General features: G+C 42.4%; 1 protein-coding gene across 4 annotated transcripts in view; it reads left to right on the top strand.

The window, feature by feature from the left end:
• The window catches only part of TBC1D30 (TBC1 domain family member 30), a 42,396-nt gene that overhangs the window by 10,018 nt on the left and 12,205 nt on the right, over nucleotides 1-20,173 (top strand). For all 4 annotated transcript variants that reach the window (XM_032222056.1, XM_032222055.1, XM_032222058.1 and 1 more), the window contains 5 exons: nucleotides 6,940-7,001; nucleotides 7,788-7,853; nucleotides 10,763-10,888; nucleotides 12,577-12,762; nucleotides 12,970-13,138. In XM_032222056.1, coding sequence (XP_032077947.1) covers nucleotides 6,940-7,001; nucleotides 7,788-7,853; nucleotides 10,763-10,888; nucleotides 12,577-12,762; nucleotides 12,970-13,138 — 609 coding nt within the window. The remainder of the gene's footprint in view (nucleotides 1-6,939; nucleotides 7,002-7,787; nucleotides 7,854-10,762; nucleotides 10,889-12,576; nucleotides 12,763-12,969; nucleotides 13,139-20,173) is intronic.

Below are 20,173 nucleotides of genomic sequence, written 5' to 3'. Positions count from 1 at the left end.
CCCATCAATCTGTATTGTTTGAATCGCTCCGAGAATATCATTCAGTATCAAAACTCTACAATATTGTCTAGTATAGCATTTGGAAAGTAGCTTAGATATACAAGATCAAGGACCCTTGGCAAAGAGATATTAGAAAACATTAAGTCAACAATAGAACAAATCCATTGGCTTACTGAAAATATTTGTGAAAAGTAGAAAGCATGGAAAGCAAGATGAAAACTAATGCACCAAATACAAGCAAACTGATTTTCAGTAATCACTTCAGCATGTTCTACTCTAGAGAGACTATTTACATGCTCAGTTTTATTTTATATTTTATTGAGGTGATTGAGAGGTTGGAGTTAATTGGTTTTCTTGTATCTAGTTGAATTACATAGCAAATCAAGTTGATAATGAAAGGACATCATTGATGTATGTATTTGTGTATCTTTTCATTTGCTAGTAGAGATCTTACAATAGTAGTTAATTCTATATTGGCAAAACTTATAACCAATTATATCATTATCTTTAATCTAGGCTAATCTAATTTGGAATCTCTTAGCAAAATAATTTATGACATTCATATTTTGTTGCATGTAGCAATTGTTAAAATCTTTTAAAACTGACATTAAGGATGTATAGTAAGAACTATAGATTCTATTAATTGCTTTTATATGCTGCAAATAAACTTTTAAGAAAATTAATAACAATCTAATTCTAACAATACACTTCTGGGGAAATTTGGCATGCTACTCAATTTAAATGTTTAATTAATTAAATGGAGAATCTGATATTGTGAATGCAAACATCTCAAAATTGGGATGCATGGTAATCAAAACAGCTTAAATTTAATACATTTATTATGAAATGCAATTTAAGTGCTAAGATTTTATTGTGAGTAATATCAAACTTTTATTATAAGACAGTTATATTAAGGCACGAACCTAGAGACCAGAGACAGAGAGGTCTAGGCCTGACTTAGTCATGAAAACTGAATGAGTAACTTTGAGCCAGTAACTTTCAGCCCATCCCTCCTCAAAGGGTGGCTGTTGTGGGGGAAAAGGAAGAAGTATTGGGTATGTTTGCTGCTTTGCATTGACTTTTTTTTTTTTAAAGGAGGGACAAAAATATGCTGTAATAATTTTGTAAGGAGTGTCGGATGATATTTCAGCACCATTTGCTTGGACAGCAACATTCTATAACTGAGGCATCTTCCTTGGTTAATGTGGTCAAATGCACTAAAGGCAAACTTCTTTTTTTTAATGAGCATTTTAAAAAAACAAAATTTTACAGATATTTACTTCCCTCCCCCTCAAACCCCCCCAACCTCCCCGAACCAATACAGGGTATAAATCTTTAACAAAAACAATCTAAGGTACACTTAAAAAAAACCCCCAAAAAGATAGTTAATAACGTCTTTCAATTGAGCTTTAGCTCCTCCTTGCTGGACTAGCTCTAGACAATTTATAATTCCTGGTCTCTAATCATAAGCTATCTGGAATTTCTTAGTCCCATATTTATTTTGAGTATAGTCAATCCATCTTTTCCATTCCAGTTTGTATCTCTCTTTTGAATGGTCCTTAAGATATGCAGATATTTTGGCCATCTCGGCTAGGCTTGTTACTTTCAATGTCCATTCTTGAATAGTAGGCAAATCTTCCTTCTTCCAGTATTGCGCCACCAACAATCTAGCTGCAGTTATCAGATTAGTCTCTACAACTGTACAATCAGTAATTATAGATCTATTGCAATATATCTTCCATGGGAGTCTGCTTCAATTAATTCAGCTTTCATATCCTTTCTTAAGTAGATAACTATACCATTTTTCTTCTCTGTGGCAGAAGCTATAAAGTGTTGTCCAAGTCTTGTATTAATCAAGTATTTTTGATCAGTTGATCTAATATGAGTCTCTTGCAAGCAAATTATGTCATTCTTGAATTGTTTAAGATAGTGGTTTATTTTCTTCCTTTTCTGTGGGGAATTTAAGCCATTAACGTTCCAAGTTAGGAACTTAGTTGTCATCTTTAGTTCCCTGAAGCTTTTTAAGAGCCATGTGAACATCCTGAAGTTTAATCTTCGGCCTGGCTCCTCCCACTGCTTCTAGACTAAGACCTGTAGCTTCTTGAGCAGTGGCATGTGTTTGTTGTGATTGTTGCTTTTTTAATTCTTGTTCCATTTGCCTGGTAATCACACGGGTTTATCTTTGTTCCTTGGCTTCTTGTACCTCTGAGAGAGGAAGTTGATCCAACCTTGTTGATACTTGAGTGATTTGCTGTCTATCCTGTCCTTCTTGTTCTCTTGCTCTGGGTCCAGGAGGAAGGGGGGATGTCCAGCCTTCAATATGTTATTGTAGAAATCTTAGGCCTTCCATACTGAATTAAGACGGTATCTTTGTCCCTGATAGGTGAATGCAAGGCCGGCTGGTGCTTCCCATCTAAACTGTATCTGATTATTTTTAAGCTCTTCGACTAAAAAAGCATAGTCTTTTCTAGATCTCAACATTTTAGGTGGTATCTCCTTCAAAACAGTCACCTCCTGACCCCCAATTTGAAGCTTAGTTTTGTAAGGCTCCTGCAGTATCGTATTCCTCATATCTCTAGTAGCAAAGTGCACCACAATATCTCTTGGTAGTTGCTTTTGTCTTGCAAGCCAGGAGTTGACACGATAAGCCTTTTCAATTTGCCATACGTAATTCCCTCCTGGCCTTCCCATCAGTTGGTCAAAGGCTTCAGAGAGAATCTGCTTCAGATTTTCTTGACTTTTCTCTGGAAGGCCCCTTATCCTTAAAGCAAATTCCATTTGTCTATACTGTAACATTATAATTTCATTTTCTGCATTGCTAACCTTTTGTTGAACCATATCCATCTTTGTTGCCAGATTACTATTAGAGTCACTAAGGTCTTCTAATCTGTCTTTAATTCCCGATACGTAGCCAGAGAGGCAATTAAAAGCCACCAGGAAATCATCTCTAATCCCTTGATTGCGAGTCATAAGCTCTTCGGACAGTTCTTTGTGAGCAGCAGATATCTCTTCCTTAATTTTAACTTCCATCGCAGCTGCATGATTTTTTAAAGCTTCAGCTAATTCTTTCTGCAAAATTTCTCTGGTCAGAGGCTCCCCTGCAGAAATAGTGGGGGGAGTAATGACTGTAATTTAGTAGTGGGAGCTGGTGAGCTGCCAGCGCTTTTTGACGTATTAGGGGGGGGACTTTTGATTAGAAGCCATTCCAGGTTTAATCTTCTTTAGCCAATTAGTAAATCCAGGCAATTGCTATTTAGTTTGATAATAAATCACTTCCTGATCTTTAAATGTTCTGAGCTCCGTAAGAATGTCAGCAAAGCCCGACCCCTCCTACAAAGCTGCTCGGCGCCATTTTGTGTATCTTTCAGCAAGTGATTGTCAGAAGGAATTCTTTACAAATGAAGCTAAGGATTTATACATACAATTAGGAGTTCACAAGTATTAGTTCAGCTCGTCTTGGAGTCAGCAATAAATCAGTTTTTGTACTGAGGATGAGCGGAGGCCTTCATTCTACAGCAAAAGGCAGAAGAAATTCTTGACGCGGAGGTACTATGCTACTGGGTGCCCCCCCTTCCTTCCCAGATTTATAGTATGGGAGGGTTAGTTGGAGTGCTGCCCAAGCATAGTTTCTCACCTTCTCCTTCTAAGCCTGAAGAAGAGGTAAACAAACTGCTAAACAGTTGATGAATGCTGTTTAGACAGTTTAACGCAGCCAAGATTCCGGAGTTGTTAAAAACAACAACTCCTGTCAGACCCTGCCCACCGGAAGTCAAAAGGCAAACTTCTTCAAGCTTAACTCCTGGTGACTTGCCTTCAAGTTTCTACCTTTGCAGCTGTTTGTATTAATTTATGTAATGTTGATTACATTATAAAAATATTAATATTTAAAAGCATGGGTAAAAATTTTAAATACTTTAGGGACATATACAAAAATGAGAGGGATGTGGTGGCTCAGTGGCTAAGACACTGAGCTTGTTGATCAGAAAGATTGACAGTTTGGTGGTTAAAATCCCTAGTGCTGCGTAATGGAGTGAGCTCCCATTATTTGTCCTAGCTTCTGCCAATCTAGCAGTTCGAAAGCAATGCAAGTAAAAATGCAAGTAGAAAAATAGGGACCACTTTGGTGGGAAGGTAACAGTGTTTTGTGCGCCTTCAGCATTTAGTCATGCCAGCCACATGACCACGGAGATGTCTTAATAGCAATAGCAATAGCAGTTAGACTTATATACAGCTTCATAGGGCTTTCAGCCCTCTCTAAGCAGTTTACAGAATCAGCATATTGCCCCCAACAACAATCCGGGTCCTCATTTTACTCACCTCGGAAGGATGGAAGGCTGAGTCAACCCTGAGCCGGTGAGATTTGAACAGCCAAATTGCAGAACTGCAGTCAGCTGAAGTAGCCTGCAGTGCTGCATTTAACCACTGCGCCACCTCGGCTCTAGACAGCACTGGTTCTTCGACTTTGAAACAGAGAGTTGAGAATGACTAGCACATGTATGTGAGGGGAACTTTTACCTTTTACCTTACAAAAATGAGAAACATTGAACAAAATATTACATTCTAGAACTTCTGTCGGTCAGTTTTGGATTGCTCTGTTCAATGCAGGAAAGCAGTGCAGTCCTCTTCCCCCAAGTTAGCAGGTCAGGTAGTATTTTTAAACAAACACTAAATTTTCTTAAAAGGGCACATGATGCACAGACTGCAGTGATAAATGAACAACATGGAAGTCAGCAACTCAGCAAAAATAAGTCTAAGCAAAAACAAGTCTAAGCAAGCAATGGGGACAATAAGGACTGCAGTGTGAATGATCTTTTTTCCATTGATTGTGAAACTTTCAGTGTGTCTTTGAAGTTGACATGCTCACTGCATAGGCAATACCAGAAGACTCCAAGAAAAGTGCACACAAACCTGAATCAGTACAGTATTGGTGTGTATGTGTGTTGCATTTGAAATGTACTTTGAACTCTGCATAAATAGAAAGGTACTAGAGAATGCAGCAGACAGGGTACAAGATGAACTAACAATGACATCAAAGTAAAAACAACTTAATTTATTCTTTGCTTTTCAAATATATTCAAAATAAAAAAAATAAAAATACCCAAGTAAACCAATGAACAAAATGTAGGGGGGAAAAAGATGGCAACTAAGTTCCACCAATGATGATTTGCTAAGTGTAGCCATCCGTTTTGTACTCTGTGAATCCTCTTTTATCTTGATAGTGGCAGCTTCAGAGTGTTTTTGAAGGTGAAACACAACATTATTTATATATATATATATATATATATATATATATATATATATATATATATATATATATATATATATGAATTTCATATATCATTAATCTCAACATTAAACAGAAATCGGGAGATTCAGGGTTCATGTACATGTTAAACGAGAAAATCATCAAACCTGAATGTATTAGTACTTTTTGCATTTACAACAATTCTGTGCAAACCTAAGCACAATGTTCATGCATATGTAAAAAGAGACATTTTTAACATTAGCTTCAATGATCCACTTATTTTAGTTGAATGCCATAGACAGTAGCAAAACTCCAGTTTTTCACAGGAATTGTTAACATAAACAACAGTTTAGTTTCTAGGAAAGCAGTGGTATGTATGCCCAATGGAAAACAAGAGTATTTTTCATTTGTCTAAGCCAGGGATGGCTAACCTTTTTGTCATCACGTTTCGAAAGCACGCCCACACCCTCACCCACAATGCAACATGCATGTGACCCCCCCATGCACGCCACCCTGTGCATGCGTGTGCAACCCCCCCATGCTCCTCCGTGCATGTGTGTGTGACCTCCCCTTGTGCCCTATTTTGGGCCTAGTAGGGAGCAAAAGCAGGCTGCAGGGGGCACCCCTGCACTCCCCCCCCCGCCCCCATGCATGTGCCACTTTCACATGTGTTCCATGCATGGCAGAGACCCGAAAATCAGCTGACCAATAATAGGTGCACCTGCATGCACCATGGAGCTGAGCTGGGCGATGTCTCGCGTGCCCGCTGAGAGGGCTCTGCGTGCCCCTTGTGGCACACATGCCATAGGTTCATCATCACTAAGCTATGACTGTCAGTTGTAATCACATCAGTGCTATATGTGCTTGTATGCTATGAGTGAACATGTCCTCAGAGCTAGCATTTGTTTGAGCCACATGCATGAAGACAGATGAGCCATGAAAGACAGTGAGACATTTCAGAATGGTAGATAAATCCCATGGTATCTCAGATAGTGCAGGAGCCACATAAAGCCGTATAGCGTATCTTCTAGAATCAACTCAGTGCTACTGTTCAGAGATTGAAAGGATCAGCTGGTGAGCCATATACATCTCATCCATTGGGCTTCTCTGAGAGACTTGCTTCAGTGATGTGCTCAGAGTGTGAATGTGATCTGGATGAGTTAATATCTTGAAGAGAGCATCACTACTTACCAGAACTACATACAGGAAGGCACAGGCTGCTGCCAATGGTATGTGAAAAGAGGGAAGGGTCTAATTATCAGTCTCCCATCAGATGACAAGTCTTGGAAGTCTAGCAAGGGGAGATTTCACTTGGATAAATTGTTCCAACCAATTATCCTCCAGGCTTCAACAATGGAATGTCATCATGTGACATTATTTTATTTCATGTGTAATATATTGTGTTTATGCAGTTTATGCAGAAACAGATGATCATATTCTGTAATTTAAATATTTTTTTCTTCATATTTGTTTTTAGTTTAGAATATTATTTACTTAATGTTAGTTGTCATATTAATAATAATATAACTCACTATGAAAAGTTGCATTATTTTGTATAGTAATATTTATATTTTAGGTTATTTTATCCATGCATTAATTTTGCATATCAAGTTTATACTATGCTATCTATATGTGTTGCAGTTTTGATCCATAAATGAGGATATTAGTAATTGTTTTCTATTTGTGTTGCATAGGAGTGGACACAAAGTTGAAGTTCACACTTGAGCCGTCATTAGGTCAGAATGGTTTTCAACAGGTAACTGATATTTATTCATTGGAATAAATAGTCTTACAAAAAACCTTATTTTTCCAAACGTGGACAAATAATAATTTAAAAACTGCATTAATTAATTAAAGCTGGATTAATTTTATTATTTGAAAGAGCTAAAGTATTGTTCCATTTGTTCCATTTTATTTTGATTTTTTTCTTCCTTAGTGGGAATTATTATTATTTTCAATAGAAAGAAGCTCAAAGTATTAAAATCAATTGTCTATTTTTGTGGTTCTTGTGTAAATGAATTAATATGTAGCACCTTTTTCTTGTCTGTTTTGCAATTGTATTTAAATATTTTATGGGCAAATTGTTTAATGAAACATATTGCTTCTATAACATTGAAATACATGTAGTCCCTCAACTTACAACCACAATTGTGACCAGAATTTCCACTGTTAAACAAGGCAATTAAGTGAAGCACAGCCAATTTTACAATGAGTTTTCCCCTGGTTGTTAAGCAAATCTGCCTTTTTTCATTTACTTTCCTTGTGGGAAGCTGACTGGGAAAATCGCAAATAGTTATCATGTGATCCTGTGACATTGCCATAAATACCGGCCAATTGCCAAGGGCCCAAATTTTGATCACATAACTGTAGGGATGCAGGGATGGATAAATAAGAGTACCAGTTGTAAGTCATTTTTTCCAGTGTTGTTATAACTTCAAATGGTCACTAAATGAATGGTTATAAAGCGAGGATAACCTGCACTGTATGTTGAATTGTGTTTTAAATTGGAATAATTTCACATTGTTGGGATGGTTGCTTTTAGTGGCATGATGCTCTCAAAGCAGTGGCAAGGCTGTCCACAGGAATCCCAAAGGAGTGGAGAAGAAAGGTAAGTAAACTCCCATCCTTCATAAAATGCATAGTGATCAACATTATGTGAAGCTCTGGACTGAAGATAAATAGTTACTGTTTATTCCAGCAATGAAAACTTCCATGTATTTAATGCTCTAGGCTAGGCACCAGTAAAAGTTTCTAATTAAGCAAGATCCTTCTTAGAAAAATATTGAAATTAGGAATAACAAATAGATAAGAAAAGGTGTTTCCCTTACATTGTAGCAATAGAAAGGTAATTAAGAAAGTCAAATTAAATTAAGAAATGTACAAATACTGAAATAAACACCTGCTAATAGACAGACAGAATTTTATTTTTGTCATTGATCAATAAAAATACAGTCAATAGAATGAACAACATAAAACTATCCTTTAAGAACAGGAATTATTAGCAAAGCTTACACATAATGTAGCAAAATTTTGCTATTTTTAGAGAAATAAATTTATCTTTATTATTTAATAGACAGTACAGGTAAAAGCTAATAGTGTGTCCCAGAAATTTAAATAAAAGAGAGGGGGTCAATCGGTGGTGAATGTCCCGTTAGAACTAGCAAGGACAACATAGGCTGTGTTTTCTATGGCACCCATATCGCAGAGCAGTATAGGGTTTCATATGGGGTTTTCCTGTATTTCCATTCCAGAGCTGTGGGGAAAACATTCAATCAAATGAAATATAATCTCTTCTGAATTTGGGAAGTGTGATATGATACAAATATGGTTTAGGCACTAAAACGTGGTTATTTCTAATTATATTACATGAGAAAGCAACAATTTTTGTTTGGTTTTCTTTATCTAAGATCCTTTGACTTAACATTGATCTAACTCTGAGGTTAAGATGGTATCACTGGAGATACCAGTGGGCTCAGTTTCTTTTGGATCAGTCTTCTCAAGAAATATGCCAAAATTAGACGGTTCAGTCTGCTAGAGTTGTGATTGTAATTTCAACGAATAGGCAAAGATATTTATCCACAGATTAAATTCATGTTTACTGCTTTCTTCTGAAATACTGCATTTTGAACACACTGGGTAACCTAGAAAATACTTCTAAGAAATTTTGCTTGAATCCTTTCTAAGGTAATCATACTGTTATATGGCTAATACATTTCACCATAAATGTACACATTTCCCTATATATAGGCATTTCATAGCTATGAACTATATAACTTACTTTAATTTAGCATATGGTTTTTAATTTGCCATGATTGTAAACTTTATTGCAAAATAAGCAGAATAAAGAAGTAGATTTAGAAAACAGAATCACTTAAAAAGTTGTAGGACTACAAATTTCTGTCTGGGATATCTACATGAAGCCGCTGGGTGAGATCATACGACGGCACGGGGTAAAGTACCATCAAAATGCAGATGATACTCAATTGTATCTATCTGCCCCGTGCCAGCTCAGTGTAGCGGCAGACGTGATATGCCGATGCCTGGAAGCTGTCAGGATCTGGATGGGGATGAACAAATTGGTACTCAATCCCGACAAGACCGAGTGGCTTTGGATGTTGCCCCCGAGGGACAGTTCAGACAGTCCGTCCTTGATCCTGGGGGGGTGAAAATTTACACCCCTCAGAGAGGGCTCGCAATTTGGGGGTCCTCCTGGATTCGCAGCTGACACTTGAACACCATCTGTCAGCTGTGACCAGGGGGGCCTTTGCCCAGGTTTGCCTGGTACACCAATTGCAGCCCTACTTGGACAGGGGGGCACTTCAGACGGTCACTCAGGCCCTTGTCACCTCAAGGCTCAATTATTGCAATGCACTCTACATGGGGCTACCCTTGAAAAGAATTCGGAGACTACAGCTAGTCCAGAATGCAGCCGTGTGAGCGATATTGGGTGTACCGAGATACACTCATATTACACCTGTCCTCTGCGAGTTGCACTGGCTACCAATTGGTCTCCGGACGCAATTCAAGGTGTTGGTTATTACCTTTAAAGCCCTACATGGCTTAGGACCAGCCTATCTACAAGACCTCCTACTGCCATACACCTCCCAACGGCTGATAAGATCCCACAGGGTGGGCCTCCTTCGGATACCGTCAGCTGGTCAGTGTCGGCTGGCGGGCCCCTGGAGGAGAGCCTTCTCTGTGGCTGCTCCGACCCTGTGGAATCAGCTACCCCCAGAGGTCCGGACCTTACCCACTCTCATGGCCTTCAGGAAAGCTGTTAAAACCTGGCTGTTCCGGCAGGCCTGGGGCTGTTGACCTTAGTGTTAAGGTCCAGCCCCGATTAGAACGTATGTGTGTTGTGTATTTTAAACTATTTTTTTTTACTTATTTTGTTTTTCTTTTTTTCTTCTTTCATTGTAAGCAGCCCGGAGTCCTCTGGGATTGGGCGGCCTATAAATTTAATAAATGAAATGAAATGAAATGAAATATGTATCAAAGTTTCCTAGTTAGCTTGCTTGGAATAATGTAAACAAATAATTTCCATCCATATACGTAGGTTTTTCTGGTAGAAATGTTATTACTATGAGGGAAGTCCCAGATCATAGTCAGGTGGTTAGGCGAGCCAGCTTCCAAAGAAAGTCATGTTCTAATCATTGTTCCAATAACTCCAGCTCAGTTTAGCTCATTGTCAATATGAAAAGGCTAAAGCTGGGTAGGTACAGCAAAGGGACATGATTCATCTATAATGTGACCATCTAATTTAGGTTCCTACCCCTTCAATACTGTGCATAGAAAACACAAAGTGTAAAGTGAGAAAGATGCTGTATATTTTCAGAATTCCTGGTCTCATTCTGGTGGGGCATGGAATGTTCTGCCTCTTCCTTAATTTTAGAATAAGCAAGTGAACACATTTATGCTTCTGTGCTATATATAATTGATGGCAACATATTAAATATGCAGAATTTTTTGAATAGTTGTAAAAGCAAAGCTAAGACTGTTTGTGGTATATCTTTTAAGGTTTGGCTCACTTTGGCAGATCACTATTTAAAGAGTATAGCGATTGATTGGGATAAAACTATGCGTTTCACTTTCAACGACCGCAGTAATCCTGATGATGATTCCATGGGAATACAGATTGTGAAGGTATTTAAAAGCTTATTAATTTGCTTATTAAAGTCTTTACATTCATAGCACAATAATGCTTATGTGCCAAGTGTTCTTATTATATTTTATAGTAATCAATTAATAAATTATAATTTCTCACTATTGTCTCAGTTTGATTGCAGTTTTCCTGCTTCCTTTTTTTTGTACTGCTAATGGCACATTTACTTTTTCATTTTATATTGGTTTTGTAGGATAATCTCCATATCAAACAAATAATCATCAGATTTGCCTTCAGAATTGCAAAACAAATAAAGCAGTAAACAGAGCAACAATAGATTATCACTTCGAGAATAGATTCAATTCTTATGAAATGTATTAAGAGAACTTCCAAAATAACAAAAATTAAATTCTGTTAATGCCCAGATTTAAAAAGTACCATATTTTTCAGTATATAAGACGCACCCCCCCAAAAAAGAGGGTGAAAATTTGGGTGTGTCTTATATACTGCATGTAGCCCCACCGGCCCCAACCCTTTGGCCTCTGCATCTCAGCAATTTACCTCCTTGCAGCAAATGGAGAAAATGGAGCTTGCAGAGGCAGCAATAGGCTATGGCAATCCCTACAGCTTTAAACAGCTGATGATTGGGAGGTCCATGCTGAAATTGAAAGTGAAACTTTCATGTTTGCATCAGGAGGCAAATTGCTGGGAGGCAGAGGCAGATTTTTTTTCTTGTGCTAATCAGGCTGTTTGCTGCAAGGAGGTAAGTAAATAACTATAAATGCCTATAGAATGTTCAAATTATTAGACTTATTTTTTTAAAGACTGCTTTATTATTGTTCTAGACAACTTAACAAAATGAAGAAGCTTTTTAAAATAAATGCTTGATTTGAAGAGGCCCAGTGCTATTGTATCTTCTTTTAAATAGTAGAGAATAACTATATTTCCAGAAAGCCACATCAATTTTAACAGCATCTGTACAACATGAAATGTAACACCACAAACAGTGTATATCGTCTGTCCTGTTTGCTGCAAAGAGAAAAAATTGCTGGGAGGCAGAGGCAGATTCCCCCCTTGTTTTCCTCCCCAAAAGTGAGGTGCATCTTATACTTCAGAGCATCTTATACTCTGAAAAATACAGAGCTGAATAAAGGAAAAATGCCGTATCTGTTCTCTCATCATTAACATGTCTCCTTAAAAACTTACATTTCTGTGCTACATTTCTGAGTTTCTGGATGTTGTCTTCCTTCCTTGATATATTCTAGATGATTAGTTGGGGAAAATAGTAAATTCAGTGCATTATTTACCAGACAAGTAGCCCAAGAACAAATTAATTTTCCCTTCATATTCTGAAAAATTCTAATTTGGGCTAATATAGCTAGTTGAATGTTTGGAAAAAAGGTATAAAATCTAGTCATATATTTCTTAAATTCTATGTATATTCTACTTTCTATAGAATTGAAGAGTTGCTCAACAAAAATAATGTTTTATGTGACAGTTTCTACATTGTTGTCAATGCATATTGATTGGGTGTAATTACTTCTTGAAATGCTGATTATATGCTGCTCAAACATTCTAGTGCTGTTTGATGGATGTTTTCAAACCCTTAGATTCCAGAGCACAATATATGATCAGTTGACTTCAGAAAGTAAAAATACAGAGGCATAATTTATACTTGTATTTAAAGAAATGTGAAATATTTCATTATTTTTCTTCCATTCCCACTTAGGATCTTCATCGAACTGGATGCAGTTCTTATTGTGGCCAAGAGGCAGAACAAGACAGAGTGGTATTGAAAAGAGTTTTATTGGCTTATGCCAGGTGGAATAAATCTGTGGGATATTGTCAAGGCTTTAATATCCTTGCTGCTCTCATCCTGGAAGTAGTAGAAGGCAATGAGGGAGATGCATTAAAAGTAAGTATATCTGTTGACCACATTTTTATTCATATTGTATTCTGTTGGTTATTAAAAATACCATAGTATAGGAACAAGGCCCTCTAAAGACTAAAGGAAGACTCAGTTACTATTCAATTCATAACTTATGTTTATACAAAGAGACTGCTGCTTGGATGATAAAGATTTATCTTTTATCTTTATCCTGTTTTTCTGCTTGATTTTCAGATAATGATTTACTTAATTGATAAAGTGCTGCCTGATAGCTATTTTGTTAATAATCTGAAAGCACTATCTGTTGACATGGCAGTGTTCCGAGATCTTCTGAGAATGAAACTTCCTGAGTTGTCTCAGCATTTGGATACTCTCCAAAGAATTGCCAACAAGGAAAGTGGAGGTATGCAACGGCCATGCAAATATTTCTTCCTTTCTTTGCTTCTTTATCTCTTAGAAATAAAGTTCATTACTTCTCCTGTGTGCTGCTCTGGGAATCCAATCATGGGTTAACTTTGTCCATTAGTCTAGAGACTGAGTATGTAAATTTTGACCACGCCTCCTCTGACTGGACCGGGTCAGTTTTTTTACTCAGTCCAGCCTAACGAGACGCATCTCAATTTTCTCTCTAGACTCATTGACAAATTTAATCTTCTAATTGGATTCAACAGTTGCACATTGCAATTTGAAGTGCTTTACTCCATACAGAGGTGGAGGCGGCAGTTCGCTGCAGCCCAGACCCTCCCAGCCGTCGGTTACCTTGCTGGAGATTGGAGACCACTTGGTCCGTTGGCTCGTAAGCCGGGACAGCGGGGGTGTTCCACGAGCGGGATTTGGAGCCCCTTTTTTCCCCTCGCTGGCTGTTGGGCGTGTCCTGGGCTGGTGCACCGCCCTGTGCCGTTCTTTCGCGCTGGGAGCAACCCGCTTAGGCAGCGCAGTTCACCCAGGCTTCATTCCCTTGCTCTGCCTTGTTTCCCTTGGAGGATCTGCGACCAGCTGCGCCACGGGGCTTGCAGCTTGCAGGATCCGGGCGATCGGTTGGTTCTTTGCGGATTTGAAATTCACGCCCTCCAGGACAGTCGCCATTTTGGACCGGGCTCTGCACACACGCAGCAATCGCACGGAGGGGCGGTGCCGCCCAGGCATCGGCGTCGCCCCGACGGCCTCCTCTTTCCCTCACTTGCGACTTGCTGAGTCAGTGAGGAGGTTGTTTTCTGTGCAGTCGCTGTTCTCACGTGGCGCCTTGTACGGTGGAGCAGTTTTTTCAGCGTTCATTCTATACACGAGGTTGAGCCTTTCCAAATATCTCTTCTATTTACAATGGCAGATCAATCGGTGCCCAGAGGTACTGTAGAGCCCATTTCTGAGCCCCATTCCCCTGGCGAGGGGGGGGGGGGCTAGCCCAAGGTTCAGCACGGCTGCTACTAGGGCTTCCAGCCATAGGCCTCAGGCCTCCTCCGCTGTTAGGGATAAATCCCATAAGCGCAAGGAGAAAACTAAGGTGCTAGCTAAGGCATCTGGAGCGCCCAGTAATTCTCCCCCGGTGCTGATTCCGCAGTGTGTTTCCCCAGCGCGGCCTACAGTGCAGGGTTGGTCTCCTGACGTGCAATTGCCCAGGGCGCCCATTACCACGGAGGTGGGTTTGTGGGCCCAATCCCCTCCTCCCTTTTCGGAGCTAGGTGTGGCTTCAGCCCGTTCGCCTCCGCATGCAGGGCCTTCTGCTACTTTTACCCCTACTGCTGCAGGCCTCAGGCCTATGGAAGGCCAGGATTTGGGCCTTCCTCCCGATTTATACCACATGATCTCTGCAGCTATTTCTAGGGGGGTGAAGCTGCTTCATAGAGCCCAGCCCCTAGAGCCACTGTGGCCCAGGCAGGGCCTGATCCCCAGCTGGGGCAGGGGGATTCCTCTGTTCTCCAGACAGAACCACCTTCGCCTTTACCCTCCGTCTATAGCGAGGAGTCGGCATTAGTGGAGGAAGGTGAAGTTATTGACAGGGAATTTTCTGATGATGAGGGCTTGCCCCTGGACCAGCCTACTGCCCCTGGTTTATTTTGTCATTCTCTCTTTAAATCATTACTGTATAAGGCTAAACCCACATGGGGGAGGCAGCCTCTAAGGACAGCACTGCTGTAGGGTTAGATGCTACTGAGCGACTGTTCGCTGAACAAGTGGCCTTGCAGGATGTTATTCCCTCACCCAAGCTGTTTCTAGATCTGATTCAAAAGCAGTGGGATCAACCGACTGCGGTTAACCCATCTAGCAATGGGGATAGGAAAGTGTACACCTCTACTCCTGAATTGGAAGCTCTTCTCCAGTTTCCCACAGTTGATGCTCCTATTGCTGCCCTCGCCTCTCCAGCATTAATTCCATCCGAAATTTTGGAGGGTCTGAAGGCAGAGGACCGTAAGGCCGAGACAGTTATTCGCAAGACTCATCAGGCTGCGGCCTGGGCCTTACGCTCGGCTACAGCAGCGTTCTTCTTTAATAGGACTTCCTTGGTCTGGCTTAAGCAATTGCAGAGTAGGCTTGCACCAGAGGAAGCGTGCCTTCACCAGGATATTACCAAATTGATGGCAGCCTTGGAGTTTTCTGCAGATGCCACCCTTAGTGCAGCCAAGTTCGCCTCTCGGGCCATAGTCTCTAATGTGGCATCCCGGCATTTGCTGTGGCTCCGCCATTGGCAAGCTGATGTCAAGTCCAAGTGGCGCCTTGCATCCACACCCTTCAAGGGCGGTGCCTTGTTTGGGTCGGTGTTGGATCCAATCCTCATTGAGACCAGGAATAAGCGTACGGTTCTTCCTTCCACTGGGGACCGGGCCCATAGGAGGCAACAGCCTTACAATAGACGACAGCCCTTTCGGGCTGGGTACTCCGGATTTGCCCCTGCTCCCTATGTCCCCCACTACAACAGGGGTTTCTCCCAGTCACAGGATCGCCGCCAGGATTGCACGGCCGCCAGGGATAGGGGTCGCCAGCAGAATCAGGTGCAGTCCCAGACTAGGAGGCCATTTCGTGGAGCCGGAAACCAGTCCTTTCGGAGGTACCGGTAACTCGCAGGGGGAGGAAACCATAGGGGGCCATCTCCTGGCCTTTGCCCACCAGTGGGCGGAGATCACGTCCGATGCCGGGGGCCTTCAGGTCGTGAGGCTGGGCCTCACTCTAGAATTTCTCTCCATTCCCCCGAGGTGGTTCATCAAGTGCCCCGTACCCAGGTGCCCGGCAAAACGGCGCCTCATGGATGCCGAAATACATCATCTTCTCACCATCAGGGCGGTGGAGCAGGTACCAAGGGGTCAGGAAGGCCTAGGATTCTATTCCATCTTGTTCCTTGTGCCCAAGAGCTCGGGGGGATGGCGGGCCATCCTAGATTTGAAAAGGCTCAATCGGTACATCAAGTACCAAAAATTCAAAATGCAATCTCTCAAAAGCATACTGGCCTCCATCCGCCAAGGCGACATGATGACATCAGTCGATATCAAGGAGGCGTACCTCCACGTGCCCATACATCCGGCACATTGGTGCTTCCTACGCTTCCAGTTCAATGGCCGTCATTTTCAATACCGGGCCTTGCCCTTTGGCCTCTCATTGGCCCTGCGCACGTTCACGAAACTCCTGGCAGTCGTAGCGGTATCACTTCGCTCGGTTCCAATACGGGTGAATTGTTATTTGGACGACATCTTGGTCCTGTCCTCGTTCCGGAACCAGGCCCTACGAGATCTGCAGATCACGATGGACTCGCTGCGCAATCACGGGTTCGTTCTCAACCTTCCCAGGAACCACCTGCAGCCAACCACGTCGCTGCTTCACCTGGGGACCATCATCGACTCGGTGTCTTGCGAAGTCTCTCTCTCTCCGGAGAGGCGGCACAGCATCCAGCGCCTGGCAAATCAAGTTCTGTCTCAGAGGCTTTTGCCGTTAGCAACGCTGTCCAAGTTACTGGGAAAAATGATCTCTTGCATCAACGTGGTTCCCTGGGCCAGATTCCATGCACGCCCACTTCAGTGGTTTCTGCTCCCCTTCCAGAGGACACACACCAGCCATTCCCAGACCAAGGTTTGGCTCCCACACAAGCCTCTCATATCCCTTCGTTGGTGGACGTCCTCCAAGCTCCTGCAGGGGTGCCCTTTCAAGGAGCCAGACCACATCCAAATTACAACGGATGCCAGCCTGTTTGGATGGGCGGCCCACACTTTGGACCGTGTAGCTCAGGGGCGCTGGTCGAATCAGGAACTGTCGAACAGCATAAATTGGCTAGAACTGGCGGCCATCCGCCTAGCATTCCTGGAGTTTTGGGACATTGTATCACACAACCACATGTTGGTCTTAACCAACAACATGGCCTCCAAGGCCCATGTCAACCGCCATAGGGCACCCACTCCAGGGCCCTGATGCTGGAGGCGGAGAAGTTACATCGCTGGGCGGAGGCCAAGCTTTTGTCAATCCGGGCGGAGCACATCTCAGGTGTGACCAACACTCAGGCATACTGGCTGAGCAGAGCCACAGTGGATCAAGCGGAGTGGCAACTCCACCCCGACCTCTTCCGGGAACTCTCTCTCGCCGGTTCGGCCGTCCCGAGGTGGACCTGTTTGCGCAACCACACAACACACAACTCCCAAGGTTTTACGCCAGATACCAGGCTCCCGGAGCGGAGAGGGTGGATGCTCTACGCAGTCCTTGGCCGGTCGGCCTCCTTTATGCCTTTCCCCCTCTCCTGATTCTTCCATCGGTCATCCAGAAGATCCTGACAGAGCAGGTGGAGGTGCTGTTGGTTGCCCCGATGTGGTCCAGACGTCCCTGGTATGCAGACCTCGTGCACCTGTCGGTCTCACGGCCGTGGAGGATTCCAGACGACCAGATCCAGCTCAACCAGGGGGCTCTCATCCATCCGAACCCCCAGCTCCTGCAGTTAGGCGTGTGGCATGTGAGCGGGCTATTCTGACTGACCTTCACTATTCAAGTCAAGTGATCGACACTATCCAGGCAGCCCGACGTCCATCCACTACATGTATTTACGAGGCCACCTGGCAGGCCTTCTGTAAGTGGTGCCGCCGAACCGGAGCTGACCCCATCAAGGCTTCAGTGCCACAGGTCTTGGACTTAATAAGGGCCTCGCGCCCAACACGCTCCGTTGGCAAGTCACAGCATTATCCACGGTGGTGGGAGGCGGTCAAGGCCGTTCCTTGTCCCAGCACTCGCAAGTCAAGGCTTTCCTGAAGGGTGCGACGAACTTGAGGCCTCCGACAATCCACCGTTATCCTACCTGGGACTTGACCTTGGTGCTCAGGGCACTCACTTCTGCCCCGTTCGAGCCTATCCAATCCATCAGCCTTCGGCTATTGATGCTTAATACCGTGTTCCTGGTGGCCATTACATCGGCCAGGAGGGTTTCAGAATTGGCTGCGCTCTCGTGTGGGCTGACCTCTGCATTTTCCATCCTAACAGAGTAGTCCTCCGTTTGGATCCTTCCTTCCTTCCGAAGGTCAACTTGTTGTTCCACAGGGCTCAGGAGCTTGTCCTTCTGGACTTTTGCCTGCATCCTTCCCTCCCCCAAGAGCGCCAGTGGCACCATTTGGATGTTCATAGAACCCTCAGACGTTATGTTAAGCGCACAGCCTCGTTCAGAAGATTGGAGGCGCTATTTGTTTCCTTCCAGCCATCGTCCATGGGGCAGAAGGTGTCCTCCCACACCATCGGCCGATGGTTGAAGGCGTGCGTCGCTCTGGCGTATGACAGTCACTCCTGGCCGGTTCCCAGACGTATCACTCCTCATTCTACCAGAAGTGCGGCTACCACAGCGGCCTGAGCTACACAAGCCTCAATGGAGGAGATCTGCAGGGCGGCTACTTGGTCGTCGCCCTCACCTTTTATTAGACACTACAAGGTTGACGTATACGTCTCGGCTGAGGCCTCCTTTGGGCAGAGAGTGTTGCAAAGGGTCCTTTCTTCTGCGGAAGATCCTGACCAGGCTAGCTCCCACCCTGGGACTTAATTGCTTTGGCATGTCCCATGATTGGATTCCCAGAGCAGCACACAGGAGAACAACCGTTGACTTACCTGAACGGTCCTTCTATGTGTGCTGCGAGGGGAATCCAAACCCGCCCGCAGTTTCAGCTGGCCAGGGTTCCACCTTGACTATGACTCTGTGACTAACCTTGCATTTTCCCCTGACTGGAAATTTCTGGACGTGACTTTGAGTTCTTGTTTGGCCAAGGCCATGAGTGACATTGACATACATCTTCTTGGCTGACTTCGTGCAAAACTGACCCCGTCCAGTCAGAGGAGGCGTGGTCAAAATTTACATACTCAGTCTCTAGGCTAATGGACAAAGTTAACCCATGATTGGATTCCCCTCGCAGCACACATAGAAGGACCGTTCAGGTAAGTCAACGGTCGTTCTAATTTAAAATAAAAATGTAAAATTCTGGGTTGAAACCATAAGTGCTATTTAAAATTCGAAGGTGTTTAAGATAATATCATTAAATAGGAATCTATGAGACCAGATTGACCATATCGGAAATCTTAGCTAAAAACCTTGATTTGATGCATGTGTATACAAGTTAGAAATAGTAGATTGTAGACACTTTTACTTCTCGGTAAGGTCTAACAATGTGTCAAAAACAGTTATAAATGAGGTGATAGACAAAAAAAAATTCTAATATAGCAATTACAGATTTGAAGGATTGTGCTATTTAAGTATTACCCAGGAAAGTTTTGAGATTTTCTGCATCAAGTGAAGTTTTTACATTTTTAAATATTAAAGAACAAAGTAGAGCCTGTAAATATTTGACAAGATTGTTTTTATGGGGCTTCAATAATATTTTAACATGCTTTAGTTTTATCTTGTGATCTCAGTTGGCTTCCTATTCAAGTAAGAGTAAGATCTCACCCAGTTTAGCTTTTCTGAGATCACATGTTCAGCTTGATCACATGCTAAATTGGTTAAGAGGGAGTCAATATATTATAAGTTAAAAAATGGCATTCCATGAATATGATTATCTACAACATTAATGATTACTTTTAGCTTTTTGAATTCGTAAGAAGCTGAAATTGAACACAATGATATACCGTATTTTTTAGAGTGCATAAGATGCACCGGAATATAAGACGCAGCAAGGTTTTGAAGAGGAAAAAAATTTTAAAGAGTTTTTGCACTCTGCAAACCTCCCAAAAACGAGAGGTTTGCAGAGTGAAAACGGACCCATTTTTTTTCAAATGGGAGGTTTGTAGCATGAAAAAGGGCCCATTTTTTTCACAAAAAGGCATGAATAGCCTTTAGGAGGCTTGTAGAGTGCTCCGGGGGGGGGGGGGGGGCAAAAACAAGCAAAAAATGGCTTGTTTTTCGCAAAAATGTGTCTGTTTTTTGTCAAAAAAAGAGGGCATGAATAGCCTTTAGGAAGCTTACAGAGCTGCCGGGGGCTGGGGGGGGCAAAAAAAT

The sequence above is a fragment of the Thamnophis elegans genome, chromosome 7 (assembly GCF_009769535.1).
Source record: "Thamnophis elegans isolate rThaEle1 chromosome 7, rThaEle1.pri, whole genome shotgun sequence".
Lineage (NCBI taxonomy): Eukaryota > Metazoa > Chordata > Lepidosauria > Squamata > Colubridae > Thamnophis > Thamnophis elegans.
This window is presented reverse-complemented; position numbering and strand designations above follow the sequence as displayed.